General features: G+C 40.8%; 1 protein-coding gene across 1 annotated transcript in view; it reads left to right on the forward strand.

The window, feature by feature from the left end:
* LOC117503844 (CUB and sushi domain-containing protein 1-like) overlaps positions 1–19,636 on the forward strand; it is a 2,069,078-nt gene that overhangs the window by 1,099,873 nt on the left and 949,569 nt on the right. The window contains exon 9 of the mRNA XM_034163109.1: positions 360–484. Coding sequence (XP_034019000.1) covers positions 360–484 — 125 coding nt within the window. The remainder of the gene's footprint in view (positions 1–359; positions 485–19,636) is intronic.

Genomic DNA, 19,636 nt, shown 5'->3' on the forward strand with positions numbered 1-19,636 from the left:
GTTACTTAGGCATATATTTTGGCCACGTGATGCAATGTTCTGGGCATGTTTAAGCATGCAGGTATCTCAGTGTTGAGGATACTAGCACCTGGAAAAGTCCATGGAGATGCCCACTGTTAATGGCTGCAGCAGATACATAGATGAACTGATTGTCGACACAGCAGGTTGTCGTCTAGGACCCAAGGTGGTTCCATAGTGTATTAGATATGGGGATGCATGCAGTGGAACATGCTCTCTGTCCTGAATCACAAAGAAATAATTTGCATGAGTCACTGTCAAACATGTCCAGTGCAGATCCCGCATTTCTAGATACCTCTTCTTGTTTGACTGTGTTCTTTCTATTATGTCTCCTTCTCTAGAGTTGGCTCCAGTGTCCAGTTTAGTTGTGATGACAGCTACGTGCTTCAAGGATCCAAAAGTATCACCTGTCAAAGAGTCACTGACACTCTGGCAGCCTGGAGCGACCACAGACCCATCTGCAGAAGTAAGTTTCATAATTTCCACTGAAATTGTTTCTGTTAGATAAAGTATGTCTGCATCTGTACTGAACTGAATATATTCAAGGCAACAAAAACAATACTTTGAATTCAGGCGGTTGTGTATAATATGCTACATTCATTTGGCTGGACAAGGAAACGTTTATTCATAAGGCATACAGTATTTCAAGAGTAGCTATTCCAAACAGCTGTACAACATAAATAGCATTCTTGATATTTTGAAGCACTTTGCATGTTCTCTCTGTCGGTGTGGGTTCCCTCGGGGTACTTCTGCTTTCTTTCACAGTCCAAATACAAAGACACCTCTGCCAGCTGGAGCTAAATTACATTTTAAAGAAAAAAGAATTGAAAATCCACCTCCACTACCTGGCAAACTGTATGCTCATCATGGATTCTTTCTTAGTGTTATGCCTTTTTTTTATTTGTGTAATTTCATTCTTCTTTACATATGTGAAATTCTTTTGTGTTGCAACACAGAATATTTAGGAAGGCACATAATAATTAACTAAAGTTATTATTAAATGGCTGTGCTGCCCTGTGTACACCTGATCCTGTCAGATCTCACAAGTGATGCAGAGTAGGTCCAGATTGTTACTCAGCTCGGAGGCCAAGTGCTGTGTGTATTTATCCATGCAGAACTGGAGTTGAATGAGGAAGGGCATCCGGTGTAAAACATGTGCCAAATCCCAAAGCAGATCTTTAATTTGATCCAGTATGCCAACTCAGAGAAAATGGAGCAGCCAAAAGACAAATACTTTTACTATTATTATTATTATTATTATTATTATTATTATTATTATTATTATTATTATTATTATTATTATTATTATTATTATTATGCGGTTTGGTTGAATTGATGACTTTGAGTGTGTGTGGAAATGCTAACCAAACCACATTAAATTGCAAGGGAGGTGTTCTTTTAATATTCTTCAGTTGTGTTCTATTCTATTACTTTACATTACATTATACTAAGCGATTACCCACGCCAGAGCGGGTTTGATTCAGAGATTGAAATCAAAACTTCATCTTCACCAACAGAGCTATCACATCCACCTATCCTCCAGAAGAGACGGCTGCTATGATTACTACTACTACTACTACTACTACTGTTACTTGCAAAAATGAAGAGATAAAAAGTTCAAAGCAAAAGAAGCCAGTTGAAAAGTATGACACCAACCTTTCAGCACACTTGCCAATGATGATGCAACACAAAAGTGTCTCTCCCCTTAACTATTACTACTACTGCTAATGCGCTCAATATCCAATGTCACCCCCCCTTGTCAAAGTATATGTAGGCCAAGTTTGGCTTAATTCTGCAGCACAAAAGTGTCTCTCCCCTTAAGTATCGATGGCGAGGAAGATGGTCTGTTGGATGACTCTCATATGGGATAGTGAACCCTGAGATGACTGAACAGGCCCAATCTTGATGCACACAGATTCTGACAGGTGTTGCATATGGCTGCTCCAGGAAGATTTTGGCAGGCAGGATCTTGCCGTCTCTCCTTCCTCTTTCTCCTTTTCCCCACTGTGTTGTTCATCCACATTTTGTGAAGACTTTTACTCCTGTGTGGATCATTGCTTGCCACCTGGCTCAGTTCCTCACATGTTCTTCCCAGGTTTTCCAGTTAAATAGAGAAGCTATTGAGGTTGTGCTTCAGGGGTGTCCATGTAGTATTTCTTCTGCCCTCCTGTGGACCATTTTGCTTTGCTCAGCTGGGAGTAAATCTGCTTGGAAGTTGCCTGTCATCCATCCTAACAAGGTGACCCACACACTGTAGGTGATTGTTGATGATGACATACACAGTGCTCTGGAGCTTGGCTTCAGCAAACATGCTGATGTTGATACAGTCGTCTTCCCACCTGATGGGAAGGATACTCCTTAGACACTGTTTGTAGAATCATTTGAGGGAGGGTCTGAAAATGGCAGCCATAAGCTGTGCAGGTCTCAGATCCATACAGCAGGGTTGGTATGACAATGGCTTTGTAGACAAGGGTTTTCATCTTGTGTCGAAGGCGCCTGTTGTTAAAACAGGTGCGAAGCCGACTGAAGGCAGTTCCTGCACAGTTCGGTTGGTGTTGGATCTCATTATCCATCTTGGTGTTTGATGAGACATGGCTATCCAGGTATGGAAAGTGAGTCACGTTCTCCAAGACCAGTCTGGACAGTCTTGCATCAGGAAGCTTTGGATTGAACATGTTGGGTGGAGGATGATAAAGGAGCTGTCTTCTTCAGATTGATGTGAAGACCGAGCTTGGTGTAGGCTTTGTCATGTTTCAAGGGTTTTCTGAAGACCTTCCATAAATGGTGTCAGAGCAGTGGTGATTTTCTTCTTGGGTCTCAGTTGGCTCAGGTTAAAGAGCTTTCCATCTATTTTGTACACAGTGTCACTTAATGGTGGTGCCTTGTCCTTGATTAGGTGGTGGATTGTGGCCATGGAGATCATGAAGGCCATAGGGGCATTGAACATTTCAGGTGCTATTTACCAGAACCCTTCTTGATGAAGTTCTCTGGGCACGTCCACAAAAGTGAACATGATGTGTTGCTGAATATCTTAGTGAATTCAAAGAGGGTGAGGTGCAAAGACTTGTTGTGTTCTTATCTCGACACTTTTCTTGCAATTGGCAGACAGTGAACAGCAGGTCTGTTGTCCCTTTTTGCGGTCGGACGTCCCTGTGAGTTTTAGGAAGGATGTTTTTGCTAATGGTCACAAATAGTTGTTGGCAATTTGTGCAAGAACTTTTCTTGCAGTAGACAGCAAGGATATTCCACGTTTTCCCCAGTCAGACTCGTCTCCTTTCCCCTTGTAGGTGGTGACAGTCATTGAGTTTTCCCGGTCTGCGGGTATTTTTTTCTGGAGTACAGATATTGAACATGACTTGGTGCAGTTTGTGTTACAGAAAGGTACCTCCTTCTTTATTGTATATTATACAAATAATGAATGTTTATGAGTTCAATGGTACAAATTTTTTAATAAAGTGAAAGCTGGAACGTACCAGCTTTCACCGAATTAAATATTTGTTCCATTGAAACTTTGTAAAAACATTCATTATTTGTTTTATATAATGGCTAAAATAGATCCTTGTCATCTGATATTTTATTAATTTATAAACAACAGAAAAGGGACTTACATTTTGGTGTTCCACTGTAACGTACAGTAGAGTTCAGAATAATAGTAGTGCTATGTGACTAAAAAGATTAATCCAGGTTTTGAGTATATTTCTTATTGTTACATGGGAAACAAGGTACCAGTAGATTCAGTAGATTCTCTCAAATCCAACAAGACCAAGCATTCATGATATGCACACTCTTAAGGCTATGAAATTGGGCTATTAGTAAAAAAAGTAGAAAAGGGGGTGTTCACAATAATAGTAGCATCTGCTGTTGACGCTACAAACTCAAAACTATTATGTTCAAACTGCTTTTTTAGCAATCCTGTGAATCACTAAACTAGTATTTAGTTGTATAACCACAGTTTTTCATGATTTCTTCACATCTGCGAGGCATTCATTTTGTTGGTTTGGAACCAAGATTTTGCTCATTTATTAGTGTGTTTGGGGTCATTGTCTTGTTGAAACACCCATTTCAAGGGCATGTCCTCTTCAGCATAAGGCAACATGACCTCTTCAAGTATTTGACATATCCAAACTGATCCATGATGCCTGGTATGCAATATATAGGCCCAACACCATAGGAGAAACATGCCCATATCATGATGCTTGCACCACCATACTTCACTGTCTTCACTGTGAACTGTGGCTTGAATTCAGAGTTTGGGGGTCATTTCCCAAACTGTGTGCGGCCCTTGGACCCAAAAAGAACAATTTTACTCTCATCAGTACACAAAATATTCCTCCATTTCTATTTAGGCCAGTTGATGTGTTCTTTGGCAAATTGTAACCTCTTCTGTACGTCTTTTATTTAACAGAGGGACTTTGCAGGGAAACTTGCAAATAAATTAGCTTCACACAGGCGTCTTCTAACTGTCACAGCACTTACAGACTCCAGACTGTCTGATCATCCTGGAGCTGATCAATGGGTGAGACTTTGCCATGCTGGTTATTTTTCTATCCATTTTGATAGTTGTTTTCTGTTTTCTTCGACGCGTCTGTTTTTTTTTTTTTTTTTTGTCCATTTTAAAGCATTGGAGATCATTGTAGATGAACAGCCTATAATTTTTTTGCACCTGTGTATAGGTTTTCCCCTCTCCAATCAACTTTTTAATCAAACTACGCTGTTCTTTTGAACAATGTCTTGAACTTCCCATTTTCCTCAGGTTTTCAAAGAGAAAACCATGTTCAACAGGTGCTGGCTTCATCCTTACATAGGGGACACCTGATTCACACCTGTTTGTTCCACAAAATTGATGAACTCACTGACTGAATGCCACACTACTATTATTGTGAACACCCCATTTTGTACTTTTTTTTACTAATAGCCCAATTTCATAGCCTTAAGTGTGTGCATATCATGAATGCTTGGTCTTGTTGGATTTGTGAGAATCTACTGAATCTACTGGTACCTTGTTTCCCATGTAACAATAAGAAATATACTCAAAACCTGGATTAATCTTTTTAGTCACATAGCACTACTATTATTCTGAACACTATTGTATAGTCCAGTGGTGCTGTGCACCGACTTCGGGCTTCCATAAAAAAATGGATCATGTGCAGATCCTCAGTCCAGCCAAAAATCACATCAGCATTTCATGTGAACAGGTCTTCATGCATCCAGAAGGCTTACAGCGGAGTGGATTGTGTGTGTGTGTGTGTGTGTGTGTGTGTGTGTGTGTGTGTGTGTGTGTGTGTGTGTGTGTGTGTGTGTGTGTGTGTATTACAAGAATTAACAGCGTATATTAGCTCAATCAAATCATTGTGTTGTTGTCCCCAACGTGTGCACACACACGCAACCGGCTCAGTTGACTATGTACGACATGTCCTCAGACTAGCGAAAAAAAAATCATGTCACAAATAGTCTTTCTTCCTGCCAACAGCCTCCAGACAGCACAATGGATTTGTTTTGTGTGTGTGTGTGTGTGTCTTACAAGAATTAGCAGCATCAGTTAGCGCAATCAAATTATGTCTTGGGAGTCGTTGTTCCCCACAAGCGCGCGCACACACGCAACCTGGTCCGCGCCTTGTGTGTGTGTGTACTAACAAAAAAAGACTGCGTACATCCTCAGTGCAGCAAAAAAAAAAAAAAAAAAAACACGTCAGAAATGAGCCCAGCTTTTCTCTTTTTTCCTGCTAACAGCCTCTAGACAGGACAGTGGATTTGTTTTGTGTGCGCACATGCGCGTGTTGTGTGTAGGTATGCATGCATATCCGCGCGGGAGCATGTGTGGGTGCACACGTGCATGCACGAGCACGTGTGCAAGAGCATGTGTATGCATGTGTGTGTGTGTGCAGAGTGCAGTTTTACCAAACGTATGGAACCAAATTTGCACTCTAAATGGAACCAAGCTGCGCTCTAAATGCAATGCAACACAAATGAGATGAATCATTCCATGTCATGTGACATATAAAGCACCAATCAAATGACAATAATCCAGTCAGCCGTTATATAATATATTAAATCATATAATCTAGATTAGTAATAGCCAAGTGGCCTCTGTGTGAGTCTGTGAGTGTGTGCATGTGTATCGTTTCGATCATGCAAAAACCGGAGAGAGCTAACATATGTATTTTGGGTCAAGGATGAAAGCTGTCAAAACCAAATGTTGATACGACAAATATTTTTAGAGAAGCTACATATATTAGCTAACAACACTGAACAATGGACATCGATATTTACTTTCTGGACTCATGCCCCAATCCAGCAGGGGGTGGTAGATCATTAAAAGCATGAGCGCGTGTTTTTTTTTTTTTTTTTTTTTTTTTTTAGTAAGATCAATGTAAGTAATAACATAACTGTAAATGCATTGATGACAAATACAATAATTGCAATAATACTGATAGTAATAATAATGATAATAATAACAATAGTGTGTATATGATAACAAGAACTTAAACAATATATAAATACATTAACAAAGTAAATTAACATAAAAATGTAATTAAAAGGAAATAAAAAGGTTGAGTTCTTCTTCAAAAAACTGTTGGAGTGTAAGGTCTAAGGGTCTAAAAACATTCTGGTATCGCATGCCATTCTGACTCACTGTAAAAACTTTCTGCAATTTATTACCACCCATGAAAAATGTCAGCTACCTATATTATAAACACTACCCAGTCTAGAGCCATGGATTCCCACAGGCATCATGCTAGTTATATTATATTATATTCATGCTTGGCAATAAAATAAAAACCACATGCTGGCATGTATATTTATTTTATACCATTTTAATAATAAAACACAACATTTCAAGTTGTTGTTGAGTTTTGAAACAACATGAAGGTGTATTAATTGCAACTTTCATCCTGGCCATACTCCCAGGAGTGTGAAAGGAAATGTGGTCTCAGTTTTGGTTCTATTTTTTCTTGTCTCTTTCAGAATGTGTGAGACGTGTCATTTTTAAGACACATTTCTAAGAAATTTGCATGAAATGATCTAGAACTAATATGGCCCTAATTGAGCCTTTGTGATGTTTGTCATAATGACATTTCAAATGAAACATCCTCCCAAGTGAGTAAAACTCAGAGATTTCACAACTAATTCTGAAGTTCTGACAAACTTATTGCATTTATTTTCCCAAGGTGCCCTCATGTGGGTGTGTCATTGGAGTACTGGGGCATTAATTTTTGTCTTAAAGCACCATTGTTACACCAAGTATGATACTAGACTGCACACACTCTGATCTCAGGTCTCTGAACGCTGCCCGGATTCACTTCAAGATAGCTTGCCATTATTTTACACTGGGGTCCTGTCACTGCAGATTAAAAAAAAAAAAAGCCTTTATCATCATCAGTTTGGAGAGAACATCACAATTTAAAAACTGGTGCTGACTCTGCTGCCTGTAGTCCCTAGGCCTCATGAATGCTGAAACTGTCAGATGGATCAGATAGTACTTTAAAAGAGGATCCCATGGGTGACCACCAAATACAGCACATATTGGTTCTACAGCTCTGCACAGGTCTGAAACAGGTCTGAGTGCAGCAATACGAACAAGTGCAAGTGTGGAACTGCTATTACCAAACACCTCCATACGGACAACTTTACACTATGGAATACTGAAAATACATGGGAAATGTGAGTTGTCTACCAGACAAAACTAATGTCAAAAAGCTGCATACACTGTCTTTGTCAAGTATAATATATAACACAGAAACAGGAGCCAGGAATGGAGCAATTATCCATGTTCTCTTTTTTGCTATCCCATAGCTCCAGCCAGTCAAAACGCATCCTTCCCTTCTTCATCATTTGGGCAGCTCAGTGGCTTAGTGGTTAGCACTGTTGCTTCGTAGCAAGAAGATCATGGGTTCCAAACCCACGTGTGGCCTTTTATGTGGAGTTTGCATGTTCTCCCCATGTTTGCATTGGTTTCCTCCCACAGTTAAAGACATGCATGTTAGGTGAATTGGAGATGTTATAATTGTCCAGGTCTCGCAGCCGGTCTGCTCTGTGTAAGCCTGATCCTGTCAGATCTCAGGAGCTAAGCAGTGCAGCGTCTGCTTAGTGCTTGGATGAGAGACCTCTTTGGAACACCAGCTGCTGTGTGTGTTTCTCCAGGTAAAACTGGAGTTGCGTCAGGAAGGGCATCCAGCGTAAAACGGGTGCCAAATACCTATGCGGATCTGATTGCATCCACTGCAGTGACCCCGAACAGTAATGGGAGCAGCTGAACTGACAACAACGTAATTGTCCAGGTCTCCCTTGCAAAAGAGGTCTCGATCTCAGTGAGCCTAACCTGGTTAAATAAAGGTTAAATTAAAAATCAGTTACAAACTGAAAGAAAAAAGATGAATATATAACAACATCTAAATCCAAAAAGGTGCATTCTAAATGAAAGTCCTGCATACAATCTTCCAGTCAGCCAGAATTCACCACAAGCACATTATGAGAATGTATCAGGAGCAAATAGGAGGACAACATACTAAGATGGAGTAACACTAAGCACCAAATCAATATAGGGTTTCCCACATCAGACAGGGCATTAGCTTTTAGTTATTAGCCTCGCCACTGTAACAGTGAGCAGTTTCATGCCTGAGCTCCTCAGGCAAAGATTCTGCTCTGTGGGGATTAAAAGATAACTGCATAGGCAGCGCCCATCTTATTTTAGTTATTTATTTATTTATTTTTGTTGACGCATACATTGGTGCACACAGTAGAATGCATACTCAGTGCATACAGATGCACATGCATCCTCCCACATAAACAGCTGTGTGCATTGAGTGTGCACAGTTCTGAATCTATGAGGGACAAGTCACAGCTATTTCAAGTGCAGAGATAGCTGTGCACAGTGGTGGAACACACACACAGCGGGCTGTGTACTGGCAGAAAACACAACTGTGCACACTCTGCACATAGATTGTTTTGTGTGTATTTCACCAGCACAGATGACATGCATTTATCATCCCATAAGACCCCAAGATGTGCAAGTCTGGTTATTTGTGTAACACAGCATGACACATCAATGTGTGTAATTATAATGGGTTGCACCAAAATGTACTCTGGTCCACCTTTTACACATGGAGACATCTATTCTTAAATCTAATATTTTCTTCTAAAAAGGAAAAAAAAAAAAAATCTGCAATGTAAGGAGTTAAACTATTTAGATATGCCCAGCATTTTAAGCAAATCATTTGTGTGTGTGTGTGTGTATGTGTGTGTGTGTGTGTGTGTGTGTGTGTGTGAAGGCACCAGTCTCTGTGCTGCTGTAACAGCAGTCTGTCAAGTACAATCAGTTAATGCCACAGTTTCAAAGTCACAAAATACAGATACCATCAGTACCCCATGTTGTGTGTGTACACCTCACCTATTTGCATGTTTCCTCACATAATTTTGTGCATCCATCTGGACAAACCTCAAATTGCATATTCATAAAGAGAAACACACTGCATGGACATCTGCTATTTTGTGCATTTGACAGACCCCATCGTCATTACATAGTTAGTAACTCAGCATGCAGGTGTATTTGTGGGTGCACATTTTCATACATGCAAACCTTTAGTGAATCAGTCCCATAATGTATCAGGACAGACATCAGAGGGACCAACAGAATCAACTGGACAGTAAACATGGGCAGAGTCACAGAGTTTGCAATCCAAAACAGGCAACTATGGAGTTACAGAGAACATCAGGATAATATGAGGAAAGTGCGAACAGAACCAACTGTTGGCAGAAGGCTTTGATCTGGAAGACTGGCAGAACCAGGGTGGAGAAAAAGAGCCTGTTCAGTTGAAAAAGATGAGAAAGAACAATCAAGTTACTTTGTGTGTGTGTGTGTGTGTGTGTGTGTGTGTGTGTGTGTGTGTGTGTGTGTGTGTGTGTGTGTGTGTGTGTGTGTGTGTGTGTGTGTGTGTAAAAATAACAATAATAATAATAATAATAATAATAAATAGGCTTTGAAGTTATTACGTCAAAATTACTTCACGGATCCTCATCAAAGACCACAGATACATATTTGGGGTTGTCCTAGGATATCTTACCTCCCACCCTGGATACTGGATATCCCCCCCCCCCCCCTTTAGGTTTGGGGAAATACATATAAAAATAATAATACAAAGCCAATATTTTTGTTGTAAAAGAAAGCTATAAGAATTATCAGTAACAAATCATATTGTGAGCCAACGAGTCCATTATTTGCCTGTTTACATATTCTAAAATTCTGGGACTTGGTTGATTACATCACAATACAAATTATGTATAAAGTTAAAAATAAACTGTTGCCACAACATCAATCAACTCTCAATCAACTTTTTTTTTATATAGCGCCAAATCACAACAAACAGTTGCCCCAAGGCGCTTTATGTACAGGATCTGTTTAAACTGAGGGACTCCAGTTATAATTTGAGAGGAATATTGTTTTTTGAGAAATTACAGATCCGAACTACTGCAAAAAGTCATTGTGTTTCTGTTAAAGGTGTTAACATCTGGAATAACTGTCCTGACAATATTAAAGTACTTGGTGCTTTAGTTGGCTTTAAAAGGCATTACAAGAGTAATACAATTGCTTGCTATAGTTTGAAGACTTAGGTTTATCGATTTTGGTTATTGCTTTCAGGCTTGTGTGTTGTGCACCATTTTTTGTCTGGTTGTTATTTTTACAGTATAAGCGGTGGGCATAAGCTTTGCTTCTGCTGTCACCCTTTCAGTCACACGGCTTCATTGTTGAGTTGTTTTGTTATGAATTTTTGTTATTGTTGATTTGTATGCTGAATAAATACATTCATTCATTCATTCACACAGGTCACAATATCTTACCACCGACCCCATCATGGACAGATGTTCTATCATATTTCAGGTTGCCAATCAGGTCCATATATTTGTAGAGTATATTTGGAACAGGGATTTAAAGATACTTCAGAATAGGAAATATTACTATTGTAGATAGCTATAGATACATACAGAAAGAATACCAGTATCATTCATCATCAATCAAACTGTGCTTCATCTGGAACCATAAAACACCCATGAAATATAGAGTTTAAAGGTTGCTCTATCCTGATTGGGTCTTCTCAAGGTTTGGGTAAGCTTTAATCAGTGCTGCACTGTAGAAATGCTGCCTTTCAGGGGTGGGTGGGGGGATATCCTAGGATATCTTCTCCCCTGGGGGAAGATATCTAGGGGGAGGTATACTCTTACACTGGAACCATATCCAGATTTTGGATCAAGTTTCACTTTATATAGGCTTTGAAGGATTACTTCAAAACTACTTCATGGATTCTCACCAAATTTTCAACACAGATACATATTAGGCCATCGAAGATTCCATTAAATTTTGGAGGTGACCTGTATCCGAATCTGGATTCTGGATCAAGATTTCACTTTATATACACGTTGAAGGATTACTTCAAAGCTATTTCACAGATTCTCACCAAATTTACACCACAGATACATATTAGGGCGTGGAAGACTCCACTGCATCTTGGAGGTGATCCAGATCCAGTTTTGCAGATGTCAGAAATCTCTGATTGCTTTTGTTTTAAATTTGTTGTACTTTTTTAAGACAGTGGACCTGTACAAATGTACCATGCCAGTGAACAAATATTCATAATTCTATAGCATGGCACACAAATTCTTTCCTACGAAAGGCCAAAAATAAATCTGGGTGGAAGGCCATGGGCCAAAAATACATCAAAGTACATTATACTATATTTTGTGCAAAGTTAACATTTGTAAGAACAGTAATAATTTCCTTTAATTTTCGTTGTACATACACACAACAAAATTTGTCCTCGACATTTAGCGCATCCTAATTCCAGTTTGACACAATCCAAGCCCTAGGAATAGTGGGCAGCCACAGTCCAGTGCCCAGAGACCAGCTCCAGATGTAGAAGCGCTGCCTTGGTCAGGGGCAGAGAAAAGCGCAGACCCTAAATAATTTGACATCTAAAACTCAGTTTCAGCATAATAAAAAGACTTCTCTGTTATTGTCATTATTTATAACAAGTTAGGCACAGCTGCTGAAATAAGGAAACAATTTGTTACAATATGTAAAATCTCACCACAGCAAAATGAGAGATGACCGCAGTGGGTCCACTGGAGGTAGGTCTCCATGGTGGAGGTGAATGAAAGACTAAGGCTTGTTCTTTTGCTGTGTGTGGTTAAATATCAGTTATGGGAATATACACTAGTTCCATGCATTGCTCCATCTACCACACCACATAACCGCTTTGGGTCCTGGACACCAACCACCTTAGCAGACACCAATTCAGCGCCAGCCCTTGAGAGCAGCCATGCATCTGCTGCACCTAAGTAAAGCTTGGACACTCCCTTGGTCTTCTCCAGCTACTGGCGTCCTCAGCACTGAGGCAACTACGTGCTGGATTATGCACTGAGAAATACACCACATGGCCAAAATATTGTAAGGGATATTCTCGCACAATGCAAGTGATACTCTTTTCATCTGAGTATTTCTAATTAAAAGCTGGTTTGACATAGTCATTATAACGGTACCCAAGGATTCTGCAATGAGACTGTATACAAAAGATATCTAGTTGTCGCCTTTGGTTACTGGTTAGTGTCCAATTCATACAACCATATAGTAAGATGTAAAATGCCAGGGGCCTCATGTACAAAGAATTGCGTGCATGGCATATGCCAAAACCCAGAAACTGGCGTAAGCACAAAAATATTCAGATATATCAAAGTGTACGTAGGCATGGATCCAAGCACGTTTTGTTTGTACATCCCACTGAACATGGAATTGAACGTGGAACCAAACTCCTCCCTGGTCACACCCCATTTAAATATGCAGTTTCATGTAAATAGGCCCTTTGAGCAGGGATTCCCCACGACATCACATCAGACAACATACACACAGAAAATAAATTATACTGTAGATGACTGGAAATTACGTAGAGACACACAGGGACAGTTCATTCAGGGCATGGTTAAAAAGATTAATAATGAAACTGGAAAAATGTTTTTGGGAGCTACAGAGCATGTGTGTGTGAAGCTGACATGCAAAACAGCATGCACACACGAATGTTAAAAAGGTGAGACCCATAGTGCGACATTCATAACTTACACACGCGTTTATTGACAAATACGGAACATAGGTTACGAAGCTCTGCAGCCCTCACCATCAAGCAAAAAAAAACAAAAACAAACACGATGATGCGCACATGCCCAAATGTGGCAGTGATGGTTTACGTTCAGATAAATTTCACAAATACACTATTTACACAGAAGCAGTTACTTAATTGCCCCTTGTGGGATTAATAAATTTGTTTGATTGAATGAGCAGCTGTCATCTTGCACCATGCCAAGCACCTGCCTGATGCGCATTTGCGCATCACATACGATGTGAATATGTGCGCAGTCAATCGCTCTGATTACATGGAAGCCAGCTCTCACTGCAAACGGTGCTTTAATGTTGGAATGTGATGTATCTGGATGACTTTTGGATGATTGTATTCCACACAGCTGGCATGGCTCAGCATAAGGTTGACTGGCACATGACCGATCAGCTAGCTCATGCTGAAATGCCCCTGTTTCAAAGAAGTGCAGCGTGGTCAGCACCTGTGTGGGCACAGGCAACCTCTTGGCTCTTCACTGTATTGTGCTCTGGGATGGCCATAGTTCTGCTCACAACTCCAGTAACAGTGGCCTTGATAATCAAAATCGGTTCATGAGCCAGTTATTGTCATTTGCAAGTAAATCCATCCCTTTCCTGACAACACACTCATATCAGATTGCACCATTTGCAAGGTCCTCTGACGCTAACGCAACAACTGTTAGTGCCATTTTATGCATTACTTTGTGCATGGTTTTATATGCAACTATACAAGGTCTGTCCATAAAGTATAGGTCCTTTTAATTTTTTTCAAAAACTATATGGATTTCATTCATATGTTTTAACGTCAGACATGCCTGAACCCTCGTGCGCATGCGTTAGTTTTTCCACGCCTGTCGGTGACGTCATTCGCCTGTGAGCACTCCTTGTGGGAGGAGTCGTCCAGCCCCTCGTCGGAATTCCTTTGTCTGAGAAGTTGCTGAGAGACTGGCGCTTTGTTTGATCAAAATTTTTTCTAAACCTGTGAGACACATCGAAGTGGACACGGTTCGAAAAATTAAGCTGGTTTTCAGTGAAAATTTTAACGTCTGATGAGAGATTTTGAGGTGATACTGTCGCTTTAAGGACTTCCCACGGTGCGAGACGTCGCGCAGCGCTCTCAGGCGCCGTCGTCAGCCTGTTTCAAGCTGAAAACCTCCACATTTCAGGCTCTATTGATCCAGGACGTCGTGAGAGAACAGAGAAGTTTCAGAAGAAGTCGGTTTCAGCATTTTATCCGGATATTCCACTGTTAAAGGAGATTTTTTTAATGAAAGACGTGCGGGCGGATTGCAGCGTCGGCTCGCAGCCGCCGCGACGCTCCGCCACAGGAAAAACACCTCTGTTGGAAGCCTTAAGGACAAGTTGGAACATGTCCAGCTGTTAAACAATTTCTCATATACTCACTCCACTGAAAGCCATCAAAAGCCGCCTGGATTTTACAAATGGTTATCAACACGGAGGTGTTTCTCCTGTGCCGCCGCACCGCGCCGGCTGCGTCCCGACTCGCGGATCCGTCTGCACGTCTTTCATTAAAAAAATCTCCTTTACCAGTGGAATATCCGGATAAAATGCTGAAACCGACTTCTTCTGAAACGTGTCTATTCTCTCATGACGTCCTGGATCAATAGACCCTGAAATGTGGAGGTTTTAAGCTTGAAACAGGCTGATGATGGCGCCTGAGAGCGCTGCGCGACGTCTCGCACCGTGGGAAGTCCTTAAAGCGACAGTATCACCTCAAAATCTCTCATTAGCTGTTAAAAGTTTCACTGAAAACCACCTTAATTTTTCGAACCGTGTCCACTTCGATGTGTCTCACAGGTTTAGAAAAAATTTTGATCAAACAAAGCGCTAGTCTCTCAGCAACTTCTCAGACAAAGGAATTCCGACGAGGGGCTGGACGACTCCTCCCACAAGGAGTGCTCACAGGCGAATGACGTCACCGACAGGCGTGGAAAAACTCACGCATGCGCACGAGGGTTCAAGCATGTCTGACGTAAAAACATATGAATGAAATCCATATAGTTTTTGAAAAAAATAAAAAGGACCTATACTTTATGGACAGACCTCGTATAATTGCAAACACGTGAGTGTGTTAATTGTTCATCATTGTGTCTCTGGCATGCACATCACTTTGATGACTTCTTGTTTTCACACTATTAATGGTTTAACCTTTGTTTTCCTGCAAACATACTAATATCTCCAAACACCTCCATCCAGCAACCTCATGACTCCATACGTTCATCCGAGGTGGCTTTTGATCTGTATGGCCAACGATCCAGAGGCATGAATGCCGAGATAAGTTAATGTCTCTGCAAGTTCAGCACTTTTGCTGCATAGAGATACAATCCCCAATGAAGTTGGGATGTTAAAAATATAAAAACAGAAAAAAAAAAAAAAAAAACAGAATACGATTTGCAAATCCTCTTCAACCTATATTCAATTGAATACACCACAAAGACAAGATATTTAATGTTCAAACTGATAGACTTTTTTGTTTTTGTGCAAATATTTGCTCATTTTGAAATGGATGCCTGCAACACATTTCAAAAAAGCTGGGACAGTGGCTATAAAAGACTGTGAAAGTTGATGAATGCAAAAAGAACACCTGTTTGGAAAATTCCACAGGTGAACAGGTTAATTGGAAACAGGTGAGTGTCATGATTGGGTATAAAAGGAGCATCCACAAAAGGCTCAGCTGTTCACAAGCAAAGATGGGGCGAGGAACACCACTTTGTGCACAACTGCATGAAAAAATAATCCAACAGTTTAAGAACAATATTTATCAATGTTCAATTGCAAGGAATTTAAGGATTCCATCATCTACAGTCCATAATATAATAAGAAGATTCAGAGAATCTGGAGAACTTTCTACACGTAAGCAACAAGGCCGAAAACCAACATTGAATGCCCGTGACCTTCGATCCCTCAGACGGCACTGCATTAAAAACTGACATAATTGTGTAAAGGATCTTACTGTGTGGGCTCAGGAAAACTTCAGAAAACCATTGTCAGTTAACACAATTTGTCACTACCTCTACAAGTGCAAGATAAAACTCTACCATTCAAAGCAAAAGCCATACATCAACAACATCCAGAAACGCCGCCACCTTCTGTGGGTCTGAGCTTATTTGAAATGGACAGATGCAAAGTGGAAAAGTGTTCTGTGGTCTGATGAGTCCACATTTCAAATTGTTTTTGGAAAAAGACCATCCAGATTGTTACCAGTGCAAAATTCAAAAGCCAGCATCTGTGATGGTATGGCATTGTGTTAGTGCCCATGGCACGGGCAACTTACACATCTGTGATGGCACCATCAATGCTGAAAGGTACATCCAGGTTTTGGAGCAACACGTGGTGCCATCCAAGCAACGTCTTTTTCAGGGATGTCCCTGCTTATTTCAGCAAGACAATGCCAAGCCACATTCTGCACGTTACATTAGCATGGCTTCGTGGTAAAAGAGTGCAGATACTAGACCAGCCTGCCTGCAGTCCAGACCTGTTGCCCATTGAAAATGTGTGGCACATTATGAAGCACAAAATATGACAACGGAGACCTTGGACTGTTGATCAAAGTCGTCCATCAAGCAAAAATGGGAAAGAATTCCAGTTTCCAGTTTCTCATGGCAGATATAAAATCACTCACTCATTCATCTTCAACCGCTAATTAAGGGTCATTGGGTGGAGAGTGGGGGGAGCTGGAGCCTATCCCTGCAATCATGAGACATGAGGCAGTGTATACCCTGGACAGGGTGCCAGTCTGTTACAGGGCCACATATAGAGGAACAAACACATTCACACCTGCACGCACACCTACAGACAATTTAGATTTCCCAATCCACCTAACCTGCATGTCTTTGGATGTGGGAGGAAGCAGGAGCACCCAGAGAGAACCCTCGTAAATACGTGGATAACATGCAAACTCCGCACATAAAGGCCACAGGTGGGAATTGATCCTATGACCTTCTTGCTGTGAGGCAACACTGCGAACCACTAAGCCACCCTGCTGCCTACAGATATAAAATAATAGATATTTTAAAAAAAATCTCAGGGCATTTTCACACATGAAAGTCTGAAACAAGGTCTGAACCAAGGTTTGGTTGAGTCCAGTCAGTGAACTCAGCATTTTTTGGGTTCCCCATCATCACCACCACCAGTATGGATCCCAGCAGACAGCACCTCCCTGAATGCCGTACAGTTTGTTTTCTTTATTAGAGCAAAAGCTGAGCAATTTCACAGCACTTGCCCAATGTAAATTTATTAATTTAATCTGTATGGACTGAACTTTGAGCTAAATTTGAACTACTTTTTGTGAAATCTAAATTTGCACAGCACTAGATTTATTGGTTGTGGGGGGTTGGGGGGGGGGGGGGGGGAGTTGACTGCAGAGAAGAGTGGATTGACTTAGTCAGGATGTAAACAGGAGTACTTCACCTAAAACACACAATCAAATGAAAGTAGACTAACTGTGCATGACTCCAATTATGGCTTTGAAGCACTCATATGTTTTATCTATACCTATAAAAAACTTAAAATGTGAGAAAATTTGTGAATTCTGGACGTTCTCTGGTTGTACACAGCAGTTATGGATGAATATGTTAGCATGTGTGGTTCTTGCATGAGACCCAGTGTGTGTAATGTGTCTTGATATAAGTTGAATTCCGTTAGCAGTGAGAATAAGGAAATGAACTGAGGCAAAGTACAATGATAATGATATACTGCGATTGGTGCCATTTTCTTGTTGATGTGTTAAAATCATGATTTCCTGTTTTCCTGAATGATTTCATGAATGTGCATGTGGCAGAGCAGTGATGGACAGGCTCTCGCCGAATCCTGACTAAAACTCCTTTTGGATTTATCGCACTTCCGTGACAGTACAGGCAGCTCGCATGTGTACCCGAGTGTATACACTGATGCAAACACACACTCACGCACACACTTATATTGTGTCTAAAGGACAATGTCACACACTTCATTGCTGCTGCAGCTTTGCCTTCAGCTGCATGTGCTTTTTGATGGATAGCCAGTCCCTGTGCTCAGTCACATACTGCAGGGTTCCTGTCACATTGCATTAGTGAGTGTGTGCCCATGTGTGTGACTGACTGTGGTAATCTGCTCAGCTTCATGATACTGGCTATTCATGTCAGTAAATGAGACCAGAATTGGAGGGACAGGAATAGGGTAAGACAGTGGAATGGCAATCACTCATTGTGAAGTCAGGGTCAGGTTAAGGGTCACTGTGGAAGCCATGCCTCCTGTTTTGTTACATTGCCCCTTGACATTTGAGGCTGATATTAGTGGGATGGCTGTAGAGGTAAGGAATATATATTTATGTTATATGTTATATATTTATGGCGCTTGCCAGACAGACAACTTCATTATTGACACCATCTAGAGGGGAGTTTGAAATGTCCATCCAGTCCTCAGTTCCTGCATCACACTGAAACAGCTTATCTGATTGCGTCATTCTATGTTGTCTATCTCGACACTGGGGTAACATGGGGGTAGGGGCAGTTATCTTGGCATGCCACTCATATGTATGTGCCATTCCATGCCGTTATCTAAAGTATTAGCATGGTAACTAGCCATGACTCTTCTGTGAAGTTTTATGGCGGTTAGCAGACAGCTGCATTACTGCCACCATCTGACCGGGAGTATTAATAGGCACTGGCCATGTTTACTTGACCATAATAATCAATAACTGTTAGTAATCAGATATCTGTAGTAGTCTCCATTCTCACATTTACATACACTTCAGTTATCTGATAATTGGAAAAACCGTGTTTACGTGATTTCAGTTCATTAGTTGGATTTCTTTGGAAGTGGAGAAAGAAGAAATGTCTGCTTCTATACTAAAAAAGAGCTCTCTCCTTGTGTTTGTCTGTCTTGCTCTCTCATTTCATTTTTCATGTTTTTTAATGGAGCTTTATTGACATAGAAAAATATTTACATTACATTGTCACAGTAAGTGTTACATAGAGCAAAAAAAATAAAATTAAGAAGAAGAGGTGTTCCGGGCACGTCCCATTGGGAGGAGGCTCCGGGAAAGACCCAGGACACGCTGGAGGGACTACATCTCTCGGCTGGCTTGGGAATGCCTTGGGGTTCCCCTGGAGGAGCTGGGGGAGGTGTGTGTGGATCGGGAGGTCTGGGCGGCTTTGCTTGAGCTGCTGCCCCCGCGACCCGACTCCGGATAAAGCGGAAGAAAATGGATGGATGGATGTGCACAGAGTTAACAATATTATACAGTAAATAAATGTGTAAAAAGGAGTTATGGGATTGAAATAATAGCAAAAAAAAAAGTGTTTTCTGTGTAAAAAAATACTATCCTATAAAATGTGTTATGTTATACTTACACCACCAGAAATAGATACCACATACCAGCTATTTGTCTCACTGCTCTTCCTGTCCATGGTTTTTTACCTGATTCTTTAACTGTCTTGTTGGTCCCTGTCATCAAAGACAAAACAGGGAAAGTTGGAAGCT

Source organism: Thalassophryne amazonica, chromosome 2, assembly GCF_902500255.1.
Source record: "Thalassophryne amazonica chromosome 2, fThaAma1.1, whole genome shotgun sequence".
Lineage (NCBI taxonomy): Eukaryota > Metazoa > Chordata > Actinopteri > Batrachoidiformes > Batrachoididae > Thalassophryne > Thalassophryne amazonica.